This window comes from Schistocerca piceifrons, chromosome 1 (genome assembly GCF_021461385.2).
Source record: "Schistocerca piceifrons isolate TAMUIC-IGC-003096 chromosome 1, iqSchPice1.1, whole genome shotgun sequence".
Lineage (NCBI taxonomy): Eukaryota > Metazoa > Arthropoda > Insecta > Orthoptera > Acrididae > Schistocerca > Schistocerca piceifrons.
This window is the reverse complement of record NC_060138.1, coordinates 132448569-132466055: the sequence shown is the minus strand read 5'-3', so window position 1 is coordinate 132466055 and position 17487 is coordinate 132448569. Positions and strand designations below refer to the sequence as shown.

The 17487-nt window shown below is 43.3% G+C and overlaps 1 protein-coding gene across 1 annotated transcript in view; it reads left to right on the top strand.

Annotated features, from left to right (window-relative positions):
- The window catches only part of LOC124788589 (farnesol dehydrogenase-like), a 196157-nt gene that overhangs the window by 134208 nt on the left and 44462 nt on the right, over positions 1 to 17487 (top strand). The window contains exon 6 of the mRNA XM_047255893.1: positions 14018 to 14164. Within this exon, the coding sequence (XP_047111849.1) occupies positions 14018 to 14164 (147 nt within the window). The remainder of the gene's footprint in view (positions 1 to 14017; positions 14165 to 17487) is intronic.

The window sequence follows — 17487 nt, the reverse complement described above, 5'->3', positions numbered from 1 at the left end:
AGGAATCTTATGTATCAATTCATAACCAATGTCCACTTAAATGACCACTCCATATTTCAGTCCTTTTTAAAAAGTTCCTTTAAAAACCCTCAATAATGTGTTTGTACTGGTATAACACAGTTCAGAAAAGTTCGTTATTGGCATGCTGCTAAAACAGCTCTGGATCTAAACAAAAATTCTAAGTTATATCGCTCATTTATGCTCCATCTGATGTTCTTTCCAATGTTCGCAGAGAATGATGACCTATTTCAAACTTATGAGAGGTCTCACAGACTGTAGCTAAAAACACTGATAAACTGCAACTTTAAGATTTCCCATGTAAATACCACAACCCAGCACATTTTATTGCAAAGAGAAGGCCCAGTTACTAGACAAAATAGATTAAGGTGTTAATGTTCAATCTCTTTTCTGACTTAATTGTTCATGGTAATTGTAGGTCCAATTCTTTTTAACGCAAGGGAGAAGAGACTGTAAGAACAGTGCACAGAGGGCGACAGTCATTGACTTCTTTCACATATGCTGCCGATAGTGGCATTAAAAGTCTTCCTCCGATCGACACAAACTGGTTGCATGAATACCTTTTCAAAATCCGCAACAGTAATGGAAGTTTATCTTCAAATAGAGATACTATCAGGTCCAATCAAAATGTTCCCAAAGCCCTCCTCTAATTAAGAAGCATGCAAAACTGTGGATAAATGACACCTCAGAATATTCCTGCGTAATATTTTACTTCACAGAAAATGAAACTGCCAACTTCCTATGGACTTTAGCGTACATTAAAATCGACTTCACTCAAGAACATTTCAACCAGATTACATCAGACAAGATACAACCATTTCTTTAATAGCAAAATCACACAACACCGTTTTTTTTTGTTTTTTTTACAATTCTCTGAAAGTCCTCGGACAAGACGTGGGCACTTCTCCTAGGAACAATGGCTGCCTAGCGCATACGCTGCTAGCGGCCAGGTACTCGAAGTGGCTCTGACCTCGGAGGCGGCACGAACTCTTCCGATACTCGCCAGTAACATGTAAAGCAACAGAAGAACCTCTTTTGCACATACAAAAGGATAATACTCCTACTTTGAAACATGACAAGTAATGATAAAATTCTTGGCACACACTTTGGGTCGGCGGCTGTGGAGAAACGACTGTCGCAAATGTTTTATTGACACTATAAGGTGTACATCCCCCCCATGAACCATGGACCTTGCCGTTGGTGGGCAGGCTTGCGTGCCTCAACGATACAGATAGACGTACCGTAGGTGCAACCACAACTGAGGGGTATCTGTTGAGTGGCCAGACAAACGTGTAGTTCCTGAAGAGGGGCAGCAGCCTTTTCAGTAGTTGCAGGGGCAACAGTCTGGATGATTGACTGATATGGCCTTGTAACACTAACCAAAATGGCCTTGCTGTTCTGGTACTGCGAACGGCTGAAAGCAAGGGGAAACTACAGCCGTAATTTTTCCCGACGGCATGCAGCTTTACTGTGTGGTTAAATGATGATGACGTCCTCTTGGGTAAAATATTCCGAAGGTAAAATAGTCCCCCATTCGGATCTCCGGGCGGTGACTACTCAAGAGGACGTCGTTATCAGGAGAAAGAAAACTGGCGTTCTACGGATCGGAGCCTGGAATGTCAGATCCCTTGATCGGGCAGGTAGGTTAGAAAATTTAAAAAGGGAAATGGATAGGTGAAAGTTAGATATAGTGGGAATTAGTGAAGTTCGGTAGCAGGAGGAACAAGATTTTTGGTCTGGTGAATACAGGGTTATAAATACAAAATCAAATAGGAGTAATACAGGTGTAGGTTTAATAATGAATAAAAAAATTGGAGTAGAGGTAAGCTACTAAAAACAGCACAGTGAACGCATTATTGTGGCCAAGATAGACACGAAGCCCAAACCTATTACAGTAGTACACGTTTATACACCAACTAGCTCTGCAGATGACGAAGAAATTGATGAAATGTATGATGAGATAAAAGAAATTATTCAGCTAGTGAAGGGAGACGAAAATTTAATAGTCATGGGTGACTGCAATTCGTCAGTAGGAAAAGGGAGAGAAGGAAACATAGTAGGCGAATATAAATTGGTGCTAAGAAATGAAAAAGGAAGCCGCCTGGTAGAATTTTGCGCAAAGCATAACTTAATCATAGCTAACACTTGGCTCAAGAATCATGAAAGAAGGTTGTATACATGGAAGAACCCTGGAGATACTAAAAGGTATCAGATAGATTATATAATGGTAACACAGAGATTTAGGAACCAGGTTTTAAATTGTAAGACATTTCCAGGGGCAGATGTGGACTCTGACCACAATCTATTGGTTATGAACTGTAGATTAGAACTGAAGAAACTGAAAAAAGATGGGAATTTAAGGAGATGAGACCTGGATAAACTGAAAGAACCAGAGGTTGTACAGAGTTTCAGGGAGAGCATAAGGAAACAATTGACAGTAATGGGGGGGAAGAAATACAGTAGAAGAAGAATGGGTAGCTTTGAGGGATGAAATAGCGAAGGCAGCAGAGTATCAAATAGGTAAAAAGACGAGGGCTAGTAGAAACCCTTGGGTAACAGAAGAAATATTGAATTTAATTGATGAAAGGAGAAAATATAAAAATGCAGTAAATGAAACAGGCAAAAAGGAATACAAACGTCTCAAAAATGAGATCGACAGGAAGTGCAAAATGGCTGAGCAGGGATGGCTAGAGGACAAATGTAAGGATGTAGAGGCATATATCACTAGGGGTAAGATAGATACTGCTTACAGTAAAATTAAAGAGACCTTTGGAGAAAGGAGAACGACTTGCATGAATATCAAGAGCTTTGATGGAAACCCAGTTCTAAGCAAAGAAGGGAAAGCAGAATGGTGGAAGGAGTATATAGAGGGTCTGTACAAGGGCGATGTACTTGAGGACAATATTATGGAAATGGAAGAGGATGTAGATGATGATGAAATGGGAGATATGATACTGCGTGAAGAGTTTGACGGAGCACTGACAGACCTGAGTCGAAACAAGGCCCGCGGAGTAGACAACACGCCATTAGAACTACTGACAGCCTTTGGAGAGCCAGTCCTGACAAAACTCTACCATCTGGTGAGCAAGATGTATGAGACAGGCGAAATACCCTCAGATTTCAAGAAGAATATTATAATTCCAATCCCAAAGAAAGCAGGTGTTGACAGATGTGAAAATTACCGAACTATCAGTTTAATAAGTCACAGCTGCAAAAGACTAACGCGAATTCTTTACAGACGAATGGAAAAACTCATAGAAGCCGACCTCGGTGAAGATCAGTTTGGATTCCGTAGAAATGTTGGAATACGTGAGGCAATACTGACCCTACGACTTATCGCAGAAGAAAGATTAAGGAAAGACATACTTACGTTTCTAGCATCTGTAGACTTGGAAAAAGCTTTTGACAATGTTGATTGGAATACTCTCTTTCAAATTCTGAAGGTGGCAGGGCTAAAATATAGGGAGAGAATGGCTATTTACAAATTGTACAGAAAGCAGATGGCAGTTATAAGAGTCGAGGGGTATGAAAGGGAAGTAGTGGTTGGGAAGGGAGTGAGACATGGTTGTAGCCTATCCCCGATGTTATTCAATATGTATATTCAGCAAGCAATAAAAGAAACAAAAGAAAAGTTCGGAGTAGGTATTAAAATCCATGGAGAAGAAATAAAAACTTTGAGGTTCGCCGATGACATTGTAATTCTGTCGGGGACAGCAAAGGACTTGGAAGAGCAGCTGAACGGAATGGACAGAGCCTTGAAAGGAGGGTACAATATGAACATCAACAAAAGCAAAACGAAGATAATGGAATGTAGTCGAATTAAGTCAGGTGATGCCGAGGGAATTAGATTAGGTAATGAGACGCTTAAAGTAGTAAAGTAGTTTTGCTATTTGGGGAGCAAAATAACTGACAATGGTCGAAGTAGAGAGGATATAAAATGTAGACTGACAATGGCAAGGAAAGCGTTTCTGAAGAAGAGAAATTGTTAACATCGAGTATTGATTTAAGTGTCAGGAAGTCGTTTCTGAAAGTATTTGTATGGAGTGTAGCCATGAATGGAAGTGAAACGTGAACGATAAATAGTTTGTTCAAGAAGGGAATAGAAGCTTTCGAAATGTGGTGCTATAGAAGAATGCTGGAGATTAGATCACATAACTAATGAGGAGGTATTGAATAGAATTGGGGAGAAGAGGAGCATGTGGCACAACTTGAGTAGAAGAAGGGATCGATTGGTAGGACATGTTCTGAGACATCGAGGGATCACCAATTTAGTATTGGAGGGCAGCATGGAGGGTAAACATCGTAGAGGGAGACCAAGAGATGAATACACTAAGGAGATTCAGTAGGATGCAGGCTGCAGTAGGTACTGGGAGATGAATGAGCTTGCACAGGATAGAGTAGCATGGAGAGCTGCTTCAAACCAGTCTCAGGACTGAAGACTACAACAACAACAAAGGTGTACATAAAGTTTTTGACTGCGATAAATTTTATATATCTCCCTAATCCTAAATTTTATTTAAGGCCCACTGTTGACCAGTTCTTCGCACACTACTTGTCCCAGACTATTTCTCTACTTTTTCTGTGTTTATTTATTTTGTTGTGATTATCATTGTATTCCAAAGTTTTTATATATTCTGTTTTATTACACGTACATCTTTTCTGCAAAAAGTGTAATTCTTCGAACTTACAGTATAGGTTATGATGTCCTGTTACAGTTCTAATTGAGATGATTTACACAGAATCAGTTTTCACTCTGCCCTGATATGAAACTTCCTGGCAGCCTAAAACGGTATGCCAAACCAGGACTCAAACATGGGACCTTTGCCTTTCACAGACAAGTGTTTTAAGGCAGTGCCTTCTAAGCAGGACAGATGAACACCCGCCCCCTACCTCCTATAGTATTTCTTACACCAGAACGTCGACTCCCGCCCTCAGAACCCACGACAACTTGTTTGAGGTTTGGAAATTAAGAGAAGAGGTATCTTTTTTCTCTTATTTATTTATTTATCAGGTTTCTCGAGACAATGCAAGCCAATACTACTTGCTCAAGGAACACTTTAGCACGTAGTTTACCAAATGCTGATCAGAAAATTTGTAAACAAAGAATTAAGGAACAAAACAAGAAAAAACACAAAATAACACACCAGAGGAGCACAAAATGCGCGAATATGTTTCTGTTTATTTATAAGACTGACTGAAAAGTGGTGTACCAGCTGCCTCATTCTACCTTCCTCAGCGACTTAAAAAAATTTCCCACAAATTTTGGCATGCGAACAAATTCGCGATTTTTTTAACATGCAACTCACCGCAAACTACCATGAGCTCCCGCAACTGTTACCCACTCAAAACCCACTAGTCCATCGCTGTAAGTTTTCTCATACCCATTTCAGTTGCCCTACCTCACTCAATCATTCAACCCAAATCGTTGTCACTACCTCTTCGCGTCTGTCATTCTATATCACACCAACCGTCCCCTTCATTCTGTCCTACTACTACAATCTCCACTCACTGTCTCTGTCACTATTTTGCTCTCTCTTACTGCTAACATCTCATCCATTTCTTCCCATTTCTGCTATATCTTCTTACTGTCACTATCTCTCTCTCCATCACTGTCGTTGTCATATACTCTGTCTCTCATTATCAGTGGCTCTCACACACTTCCACTTTCTCTTTCTTTAATCCTCCCCTCTTCATTCCTAGCACTGTTCTGTCCTTGTCAACTATGTTCCACTGCCACTGTGTCACTATCTTTCTCTCACCTTCTCTCTCTCTCTCTCTCTCTCTCTCTCTCTCTCTCTCTCTGACATTGTTTCTCTTGCTCTTTCCATGACAAACACTTTCTACTACTTCCCCGTATTTATTACTTTTATTTCTCATTACCACTGCTGTCGTTTCCTCGCACTCCAAAGGCTACATAGTTCTGCACTTTAATATGCTGTAATGTTCTAGCCATGTGGTTCCAGAAATATTAGTCATGTGGAGTGCAATGCTCTTAATTCTCTAATGCAATATGAATACGCTATGTGATCACAAGTATCCGGACACCTGGCTGAAAGTGACTTACAGGTTCGAGACGCCCTCCATCGGTAGTGCTGGATTTCAATATGGTGTTGGCCCACCCTTAGCCTTGATTACAGCTTCCACTCTCGCAGGTATACGTTCAGTCAGGTTCTGGAAGGTTTCTTGGGGAATGTCAGCCCATTCTTCACGGAATGCTGCACCGAGGAGAGGTATCGATGTAAGTCGGTGAGGCCTGGTACGAAGTCGGCGTTCCAAAACATCCCAAAGGTATTTTATAGGATTCAGGTCAGGACTCTGTGCCGGCCAATCCATTGCAGGGATGTTATTGTCATGTAACCACTTCGCCACAGGCCGTGCATTATGAAGGGGTGATCGTGTTGAAAGATGCAATCACCATCTCCGAATTGCTCTTCAACAGTGGGAAGCAAGAAGTTGCTTAAAACATCAGTGTAGGCCTGTGCTGTGATAGTGCCACGCAAAACAACAAGGGGTGCAAGCCCCCTCCATGAAAAACACGACCACACCACACACACACACACACACACACACACACACACACACACACACACACATACACACACCACAAGCAACCATACAGTTAACACCACCACCTCAGAATTTTACTGTTGGCACTACACACGCTGGCAGATAACGTTCACCGGGGATTCGCCATACCCACACCCTACAATCGGATCGCCACATTGTGTACCGTAATTCGTCACTCCACACAACGTTTTTTCATTGTACAATCGTCCAATGTTTATACTCCTTACACCAAGCGAGGCGTCGTTTGGCATTTACCAGTGTGATGTGTGGCACATGAGCAGCCGCTCGACCATGAAATCCGAGTTTTCTCAACTCCCGCCTAACTGTCATAGTACTTGCAGTGGATCCTGATGCAATTTGGAATTCCTGTGTGATGATCTGGACAGATGTCTGCCTATTACATATTACGAAACTCTTCAATGTAGGTGGTCTCTGTCAGTCAACAGACGAGGTCGGCCATTACGCTTTGTGCTGTAGGTGTCATTTCACGTTTCCACTCCACTATCACATCGGAAACAGTGGACCCAGAGATGTTTAGGAGTGTGGAAATCTCGCGTACAGACGTATGACACAAGTAACACCCAGTCACCTGACCATATTCGAAGATCGTGAGTTCCGTGGAGTGCCCCATTCTGTTCTCTCACGATTTCTAATATCTACTGAGGTCGCAGTAAGTGGTAACACAATGCACCTAATATGAAAAACGTATGTTTTTAGGGGTGTTCGGATACTTTTGATCACATAGTGTATGTACGTAGACAGGACGACTCTTTTGATGGCTCAAATGACTCTGAGCACTATGGGACTTAACATCTGTGGTCATCCGTCCCCTAGAACTTAGAACTACTTAAACCTAACTAACCTAAGGACATCACACACATCCATGCCCGAGGCAGGATTCGAACCCGAGACCGTAGCGGACTCTTTTGAATATCTTACTGTAAGCTTCTTCTCACTCAACGTACAAAAGCACGAGTACTATCGCAGACCTAAATGCTTTTGAAAATTGCTGAGGGAGGTAGAATGAGGGAACTGCTACCTCACTTTTCCGTCAGAGCCTTTTCAGTAAAGAGGAACACGGACATAAATGTTTTCTGGGTCTGGTATCGCATCATATTGTCGCCCCGGTTGTAGCGACCATCTTCTGGGTCTACTGCTGACCAGACGAAGGCCGAAACGTTGGTTTTTTTTTTTCCTTCCAGCAGTGGTTTTATACAATATGACGCGGTACCATACCCATATGTCGACTGACTCTGACCGCGGAAGCCTACGCAATTATAAAAGAGAAACATATTCGCATTTTTTGTCCTCCGATAGATCCATTTTCCTGCTGGAAAAGATAGAGGGATGTAACTCATTTGAAAATAAATGTATTGTTGAGAAAAAAGTAGAGAATTCACTTACGTATAACTGAGATAATGCAAAATTATTTTTATACTTACAAATTTTATACAATCAAAAGAATTTTTCATGTACCCAGCACACAACATAGAATCTCCAGATGATATCAGAGACACTTTACAGCGTATTTCTCCGTGGCATGTCACTTTAGAAACTACGTATGCGCCTCACTCCGGCCTTGTAAGTGCGCATTTTATGTGTACAAATAGGATAATTCTGAATCTCTGTAACTTATAATCGGATAAGGGTATCAAGAAAATTATCAAAGTGGTTCGAGATGCGAATGTTACGAATATATTGTAAGAAATTTTTCCGTTTTCTGCGTTTAATGTCTTAGGATCCTCTCCTGGGTTTTGGTCCGCTGCTGACGGTGAAAATGTAGTAAAAATCCATTTTTGCTGGGATCTGCGAGGAAACGCCTATTAACTAATGGTGCCTCCATAAGTCCCATCAAGCCTTCCGTGGACCACGTCAAATGCAAAAAGAACCAACCGAGTTATTCCATTAGTCAAAGCAGGAAGAAATGAGTAATATTTGTACTTTGACTCTGTACTGTACGACAGTGGCTCTAAGATGACGCTTCTGTTGGGTATACAAGCGGTACCTGGCCCAAGGGCATATACATAACGCTTGAATTTACTTTTCTATCACTCAACAGAATCCGAGGTATGTGCCCAGGAGGAAGCATTCTATAAAAGAATCCGTTAGTTGGCGCATGCTGTCGTATGCGTAAAGGATGCTTCACATACATCAGTGGTGCGACAGTGCTGTGACCGATCCGTGGTTGCACCGGCCGTGATTCCGCACTGACGCCTGTTCACAGTGGTCAGTGTCTCTTCCGGCGGGTGGCATGACGACCGGGATGGCAAAGTTCTCGGACGACGATCTCATGCTGATGGCTGTGATTTGGGATGAAGAAGAGGAAAAATAAGTGGAAAAACGGAATTGGGTTCATCAGACGAGGAGAACAGAGAAACAGAAGGGGAATTTGGCACTCTGTGCAGTGAACTTAAGTACAATGGTACAAATTTCTGTGCATATTTCAGAATGTCAGAAAAATTCATTCAATTTATTGTCGATCAGTTGGAGGTTCTTCTTATAAAATGAAAGGCCACCTGGAGGACAGTAATCACGTCAAGAGAACGGCTCGCCGTTTGCTTGTTGTTGGTTGGTATACAGATTGCCGCACTTGTCGCATGCGAGTCCTCATCCAGATTCAAACAAAATTTTATGTAGCAAAATCAGATCGGGTGCGTTTTGAAAACCCGTGTATGAAAACGAGAAGCTGGCAACTCACATCTGCAGCACATCGGAATGTACAGAGGAATGTGCATCACCTCCCACTACTGTACCAGCCGTCGTAGCCCATTGAGTGAGCTGCTGGAGTATCAAACCCTCATCCACCATGGAGCAACCGCTCGAATCATTGTCAGGTTCCTTTTTCATTTCGTAGAAGTCCATTCCCTGTTTCTCGCCGGTTATAAGCGAGACATCATTTTGGCAGCTGACAATAGCCTACCACAAGACATGGGATCTATTAGACTGCATGGATGTGTCAACTAACCGCGCAGCGTACCACCGTAACTGGTCCTCTCAACTTCATGTAGGTCGGCTCCCCGACGGAGTATACAAAGATGAATATGCCGATATGTTTCTGGTGCTGAATGTATCCGACAACCAAGCTGCTGTTGGTCGTGCGTATGCTGCATGGTACCTTCAAAGGGGCCACTCCGATGAGGAAGTTTTCATCGTCTGGAGCAACGCTTTCGGGAAGCCGGTAATCTTCGTCCACAATTAGTGGCCAAAGGTCGTCCAATGACTTGATGCACTCCACAAACAGAGGACACTATTCTTGAAACCGTTCACTTGTCACCTTGGTGAATTATTATTTTTATAAATAACGTTAGTATTTTCAACCTTCACAACCGCCATTATGGTCGGAATACAACACACACGTCGTCCGTGAACGTGGTTTTTGCCAAATAACTTCAGTGCGCCTCTGTAGCTTACTTCTCTTTCAAATACTTCGCCTGATCCATTAGAAAACGTTCCACATGGCGTTCGGCGACAGCTATGCTTTTAGCATGATGGTACGACTCCACATTTTGGAACGAACTTGTGCAACTATTTAGATGAAGCGTTTCCAAGAAAATGGATTGGTCGTGGAGGTCCAATATTCTGCCCTCCCGGACCTTAATCCACTAGATTTTTACTGTTCGGGACACTTAAGGAATCAAGTTTATGGTACCCAAGGTATCGATGTACGCGACCTAAAAGCTCGCGTACATGACGCTTCGGCAATGGTGGATGCAGGTGTTATGCGTAGGGCCCAGCAAAGTATGTTTCACCGAGGGTGAAGTGTTTGCAAATGCAACGTGGTCTCTTTGAACATCTTCTTTAAAAAGAACGTTTCTCAAACGTGGTCGTACCGACTGTGTGAAAATAAACCTGGACATCCAACATATAGAATGGAATTTTTGTGCGTAGCATAATGTGCAACGTAGTGTAGCCTATCTTTTGAGTTTGTTGTACCTAATTGGATACAGGCGATTTTACTATGTCGACATTTATTTTCTGTTGGCTGTATTTGTGTCTTGGGTGGTCACTTAAGTCTGTAATAAATCCATGTTATACCTTAATTTTTAAATAAAGGTAACAGAAATAGAAGGAAATACACAAGATACCGTAATGTGGAGGAGTAAATTGGATGTAATCGGATACTTTAAATGAAAAAAATTGTATAGCAGGCGCGACTCGAACGTCGGTGATCCGCATATCCTTTTCCCACGGCACTGCTGCGTGTCACTGAGCTAATGGGACACATGCGGTACAGTGCAGAGTTCATTGCCACTTCTTATTGGGCACGCTGCAAACAGTTGCAGCAATTCTATTAAACCTACTGATGAGACTAGGTTTTGCTAGATACACTTTTGTATTGAACCGCGTGCCGACTGCAAAGTGTGGCATTTTTTCTTCACCCTGTACAAAAGAAGCACTTTGATAGTTTATTGTTAAGTAAATAAATGAAATGAACATTCATCATTATTCGCTTCTGTTGTATAGTGTTGGGTGTTTTCTTCTGTTTCGCGTGATACTGATTCATTACCTCTAATACTACCTACGAAATCTTCGTTCGTTATGACCCTACCGTCTACCCTTTTCACATATTTGGCCAGTGGAGATGCGCTAAACACGGTTTCCTTTACGTATTGTGTGGGGCACAGTACGGTTCAGAAGATTATACGAGAAACCTGCAAGGTTGTAACAGACATCCGGTGGACAGATTGATGCCCAGTCTGATACAACAAATGTAGTAGAAGATCGGTAAGGGTGGTATTTTTCCGAACTTCGTAGTAGCTTTGGATGAGAAACAATTTTCTGTTCAGACTCCTTAGAACACTGGAACACAATTCTTTAATTACACAAAGACTGTCTCCATAACTTGCCTCTTGTAGAGAGTGACAATTGATGTCAGGGCATATGGAAAGAAGATGTTACAACTATAGCAAACAGTCTGAACGAATAAAATTTTACCTAACCGGTTGTATTTATTCAAGTAAAATCAGAAATAGACGCGTAAGTTCAAAATGGTTCAAATGGCTCTGAGCACTATAGGACTTAACATCTGAGGCCATCAGTCCCCTAGACTTAGAACTACTTAAACCTAACTAACCTAAGGACATCACACACATCCATGCCCGAGGCAGGATTCGAACCTGCGACTGTAGCAGCAGCGTGGTACTGGACTGAAGCGCCTAGAACCGCTCGGCCACAGCGGCAGGCGACGCGTAAGTACTTAGCTGTTTTTATTTCTGATTCTATTTTTTCCAGAGTGCATTGTTGAGCTGTTTGTCCATGTATTTGGGATTGGAGATATCATACAAAACATGATAGTGGCACACAAATTCAATAACTTTTTCGTCATTCTTCTTTCTGATGATAAACTACAGTACTACGAAATAACAACCTGATCGTGCAGTGGCCATGAAGTGAGAAAATATCGGCTACAAGAAATATGACGACCATGGTAAAGCATAGACAGGGACCACCGTCTGCACTGCTAAGGTCACGCCACGGGCGAGGTTTTTTCCTTTATTGTATTTCAATTCCCCATCGGAGCAGGCTGGCAGCAGCATATGCATTGCAGTTCAGCGGACAGACATAGAACAAACAATAGAAGACATTTTAAAATAACAAAGGAGAATACATGGTGAACATAGATATAAAAAATGGGTGAACATCATGGAAGACAATAGACAAAATAGGGGCGACTGTAAAATGGAGATAAAAAAACCATAAAAAAGTAACGCACACAAAAAACCATACACTGGGACAACTAAAGAACACAAGGCACAGTATGACCGGAGCATAAACGTATCGACGAATGGCATAGCACATAATATAAACTGACAGTAACACTAGGTACAAGGCGAGCACAGAATTAAAATCACACCTTTCAATGCATAGGAGAAACAGCATGAAACACAGCACTGATGTGGCACACTGACAATGATCAAAATGAAGGATCTGCCAGGCGCAAGGAGATGAGGGAGAATGGAAGAAGGGAGGGAGGGGAAAAGAGTGGGTAGATGGGTGGGGGGGGGGCGTGCCGAAGGAGGTCAGGTAGGGAGGTATGTGGGAGGGAACAAGGCAAGGATGGGGTGCAGGGTCTCAGGAGGGAAGGAGGAAAATCTGCTCTAGGAGAAGGAGGGGAGAGGAAAAAGGGGGCCCTGGCGAGGGGGAGAACAAGGCCAGGTTATAGTTGGAAAGAAGGGTATATGTCAAGACGAAGTTCATCATCCAATCATCCAGGAAGGGGAGGCGCTGGAAATTGCCCTGATGAAGGAGATGGAGGGTGTGGAGGTGGTGGGAGGGAGGGATACAGCGATAGAGGCACAGCAGCAGGTGGGGGGTGGAGAGGAAGGAGGAAACCAGAGGGTGGGGGTGATCAAGCCTGTGGACAATGTAAAGGATGCAGAGATGTTGGAGGAACAGGAGGATGTGGGGGAAGGGGATGAGTTCATACAGGACCCGTGTGGGGGAAGGAAGGCGGATACGGAAGGCAAGGTGGAGCACATGGCGTTCAAGGATTTGGAGGGCTGTGTAAAAGCGGGTGAGTGTGGAGATTCAGGCAACGCTGGCATAACAGAGGATAAGGTGGATGAGGGATTTGTAAGTGTGGAGGATGGTGGAAGGATTCAATCCCCATGTCCAGCCAGACAGGAGTTTCAGAAGGTGGAGGTGGGAATGGGCTTTCTGCTGGATGGTCAGGAGGTGAGGGGTCCAGGTGAGGTGATGGTCGAGGGTGAGGCCAAGGCATCTCAGGGTGCCATGGGCGAGTGTGAACACCGCCCTTTATATTCCCAGAGCAGTACTTTCACTTACCTCGGTGGTATGATGGGCCGGTCACGACACGAGCGACTCATGTGTATGAAGTGGAATTTAGTGAAAATTAACATTGCACTTGTGTGACTGCACACAGCGTCGCCACTGATTTGATAGGAGGGCTGCAGAAGTATCGTTACAACTTTGTGAAACAGACTGAGGCTGCTCCTTGTGACGTCACAGGGCAGACAGAGTGGGTGCACGCCTGCTCGCTGTTCAGCTTGGAGACTGGCTTTACAGACCCAGGGATTTCATTGGACCTGGGGATTTCACTGTGCGACAGAACCAGAAACACGTATCTAAAAACAAACGTACCAAAAGTTAATTACGTAACTTCATTTTTTGGGGTGATGGTAACAACTTTATTTGTTCAGTATCGCCATTTAATGGATTTCCATACTTGATACCGTTTCTCCCAAAGGCGTCTTCTCCTGCATGTAAAGTGGTCTTTGGATGTTTAACATTCTTAATGTTGACCTCTACGCTGTCATCAGTTCGAGAGCGGGTGACAACCAAGCAGTGGGTGGCTGTAATTATTTGTGAATATATAAGGTTCCCTGTGCAACAGATTTAAAGCGCGGGGAATCATTGGACGTGCCTCATACTATACCATTTAAGGCCCTCTGGAAATTCTTATGTTTTTCAGCAAATATCTCCGGGAGCAGTAATGACGGAAATTTGGGACTATCAGACGAAATTTTCGAAAGAAGTAGCCATGGCGATGCCGCACATGCAACCAGAGGACGTGGCAGCGGCCGTGGTGTACATGCTGTCCCAGCACCCACGTGTTCAGGTGAGTTAGCAACCAACGAGTTGTAGTAGTCTTCGTACATTCATATTTAAACTGGATGAAGGTGGGACACAAATGGGATAATTTTTATTAAAAATTAAATTGTGTGTGACTCAGTCCAGGAGTCCGCGGTGAGACCAACACGTGCTCCACATGGATAGCGGGCAGTAACTAGTGCACATGTGTTGGTCACACCGCGGACTTCTAGACTGAGCTACGATCAAGTGATTTCATCAGAGTGTACGGGCCTGAAAATGGCGTTGACGCAACGTCGAAACTAGTGGCGAAGTAAATATAAATCTTAAGTACAGCTGGAGGAATTTCATTTTTAATAAAAATTTGTAGTAGTTGTTGTTGTTTTTTTCTCAGCGTTTTTCAGCCCTCTTCGTCTTTGGATAGCTCCTGACGATCCCTTGGTGCCTCAGGAAGTATATCAACTGACCTCTTCCTTTAATCCAATTGTGCCATAAAATTCTTTTTTTCACTGAAAAGTAGCAGTACTTTCTCGTTTGTAATCCGATCTACCGAGTAAATCTTCAGCATTCTCCTGTGTCGCAACTTTTCAAAACATTTTTGAACTCCAGCCAGCCAGATTGACAGAAATTCATGGAAGGACTAGGCCTCAGATTATGAAATGATTCATTATTTGCCAAAAGTTTCACATTTATTAAACATTTAAGAAAACCAACCGTAGTAAAACACAATTGAATAATCTTTCAGAAATCAGTAGTTCTTAAATCAACAGCGCAATGCTTCAAATTCAAAGGTGCACAATGGCTTAACCAATTTAAAGACAATAGCAATATGTTTGAACAAATATGACTTCTTAGATATCCCAAGCTAACACAATGGTTTTAAATTACAGACCCGAGATTTAACACGGTCCTTTGTGAGAGCTGAGAAATGTAAGCAAATACAAGGGGCAGCAAACGGTCCGGCTGACATAGAAAAACTTGATACAGAGAGGAAACGTCATCACAAGGGATTCAAGCCCAAAGACAAAAAATACGCGAACTCTCAAATGATTTAGGTACACGCAAACCAGTGAAGACAAGACTTGACTTAAGTAGCAGTCGCCGTGCCGTAGAGCAGCTTTACAAAAGGTAACGGCAAGAGCGAATGCCAAATGCTTCACAAAAGGTGACGGCAAGAGCGAATGCCAAATGCTTCACAAAAGGTAACGGCAAGAGCGAATGCTAAATGCCGGCCCGTGAGCTCATAGGCAGGGCCAGTTGTATTCATAGACTGCAGCAACAGTAGCTGAACCATCATGCAACAGCGTGGCGCTCCTAAAGTAACCTTTATGCGTCAAGAAGATGGCTAGAAACACTAACCGGTCAATTATTACGAAAACACACATTCAGCAAATAACTGCCTGAACAAGCAATCCACAATAATTTACAACAACAGCTGGCTAACGGCAATTAACAGAATAAATTAAGAATTTCTGCAACAGTACAATTTAAATACTGACGAGGGCCAACGATAAGTATATCAATATAACCAGGCTACAAAAATAGTTCAAGTAGATCTTAAATAAAAACTTCGTCCTTCCCTAGTGGGTTGAAATTCTGGTCCATTAATAATATTACGGTCAGATACTAGTACAAGATGGCCAGCATATCCAATCAACCGCCAAGAACCAGGTAAGAAATCTCGCCTTACAGCAAGCAATGGAGCCAACATAGAAAATTTCACAACCTTCCGGTAGCACGCCCAGTATACTAATAGATCTGGCCAGATCAGAATCTAAAACATAATTTAAAAACCACGCCAATCATTTATGTTCATGACAGCACCAGTAGCATCCGCGACCACCGTCACATTCCCCCGCTTGCACAGACGGTAGGAGTGATAATGTTAAGGAACATTTGGCAAGGAGAAGCACTATAAATGGTAAACGTTCGCCATGACGAAACACAATCGACACACCCGGGGATCACAACTAAGTTACTTTTCAGAAAAACAACACAGGGCGCTCACCGAACACCGAGGTGGACAGGCTCAAACAGTTTCTATAAGCGAGAGAGACCACACTATCAGCGGAATCAAGTTTCCATGAAAACCAAAATTCACAAATCAGGGAAGAAACACATACGACAGGGCAGTAACAACAGAGACTGCTAACGTCGCCAAACTTGATCACACAACACGGCTCGACAACACTAAAGAGGTGCCCTTTCAGCGCTCCGGAATCAGCTAATGATATTCAAAATCGTTCCCACTTCTACGGTTCCCTCAGAGCGAATCGGTCAAGACAGAGACCACCGTCGCGTGACAACACACGTTTTCTCCAGCCGACTTCCGTCCTCCTCGCTCCTGGTGACTGTCCGTTCCGCACTCCCTTGCCTCGCAAATCTTTTAAACTGGAAGAGGCAGCGCAAGAGCGCCGCCCCGCGACCAGAGGGAAAATGAACCAGAGATTGGATGTTGAGACCTTAATCGATACGATCCGACACTCTCAACTAAACTCAGAAATCCCTCTCCCTTTTTATTCCAATAACATGGCGCGTAAGGGAGGACAAGGAGCCCTACCTCGCTTGCTTGATCTGGCTGACGTGCACCCTCAAGGTTTTATCTGTGGCAAGACTGTAGATCAAAACGTTAACTGAACTCAGGATCCTAAGAATTCGACAAGGCCACACAAAATGCCGAGTGTGCTTCCTAGATATACCCGTATCCCTGTCGCAACCGGCTCTGAAGTTAGGGACAAAAACTCTGTCCCCAGCTTTAGCACGAAACGGCTGCCTCCCTTTGGCAGCGGTGAGCAAGTTCTATATTTCTCCTAGCCTTATTTTAATTCCGTGTATGCTCTCGGAAGCTACATTCTGAGGCAAAAGATAACAAGAGCACAACATCCACAAGTTGCCTAGAGGGAAATACAGGGGGTAGGCAAACATTAAGGGGACGGCGGTTGCCTTCAGCGCTTCGTGCTATGACTTTAAAGCGGAATTAATCCAAGGGAGAGAGCCGTCCCACTTGGTCAGAGACCTGGCATGCTAGTTGATGAGAGTGGCCTTGAGGTTTCTGTTCACCCTTTCGGCGAAAAATGGCTGAGGGTAATAGGGGGTAGTAGTGAAATGCTTCATGGCGTAACTAAAGCAAAAACGTTTAAAACCTTCGACACAGAGGTCGCTGCCTTGTTACTCACCAGGTAGTTTTGCGGCCCGAATATGGGAAAGATCTCTTAGATGGTGGATCATAACGTGCACAGTAACCCCACTACTAGCGACAAACCAAACGAAACGGGACAAGCCGAACAAAACGGAAAAAAGGCACCTACTACAACCAGTTCATAACGATTCCCACTGAGGAAGAGGCCCCGC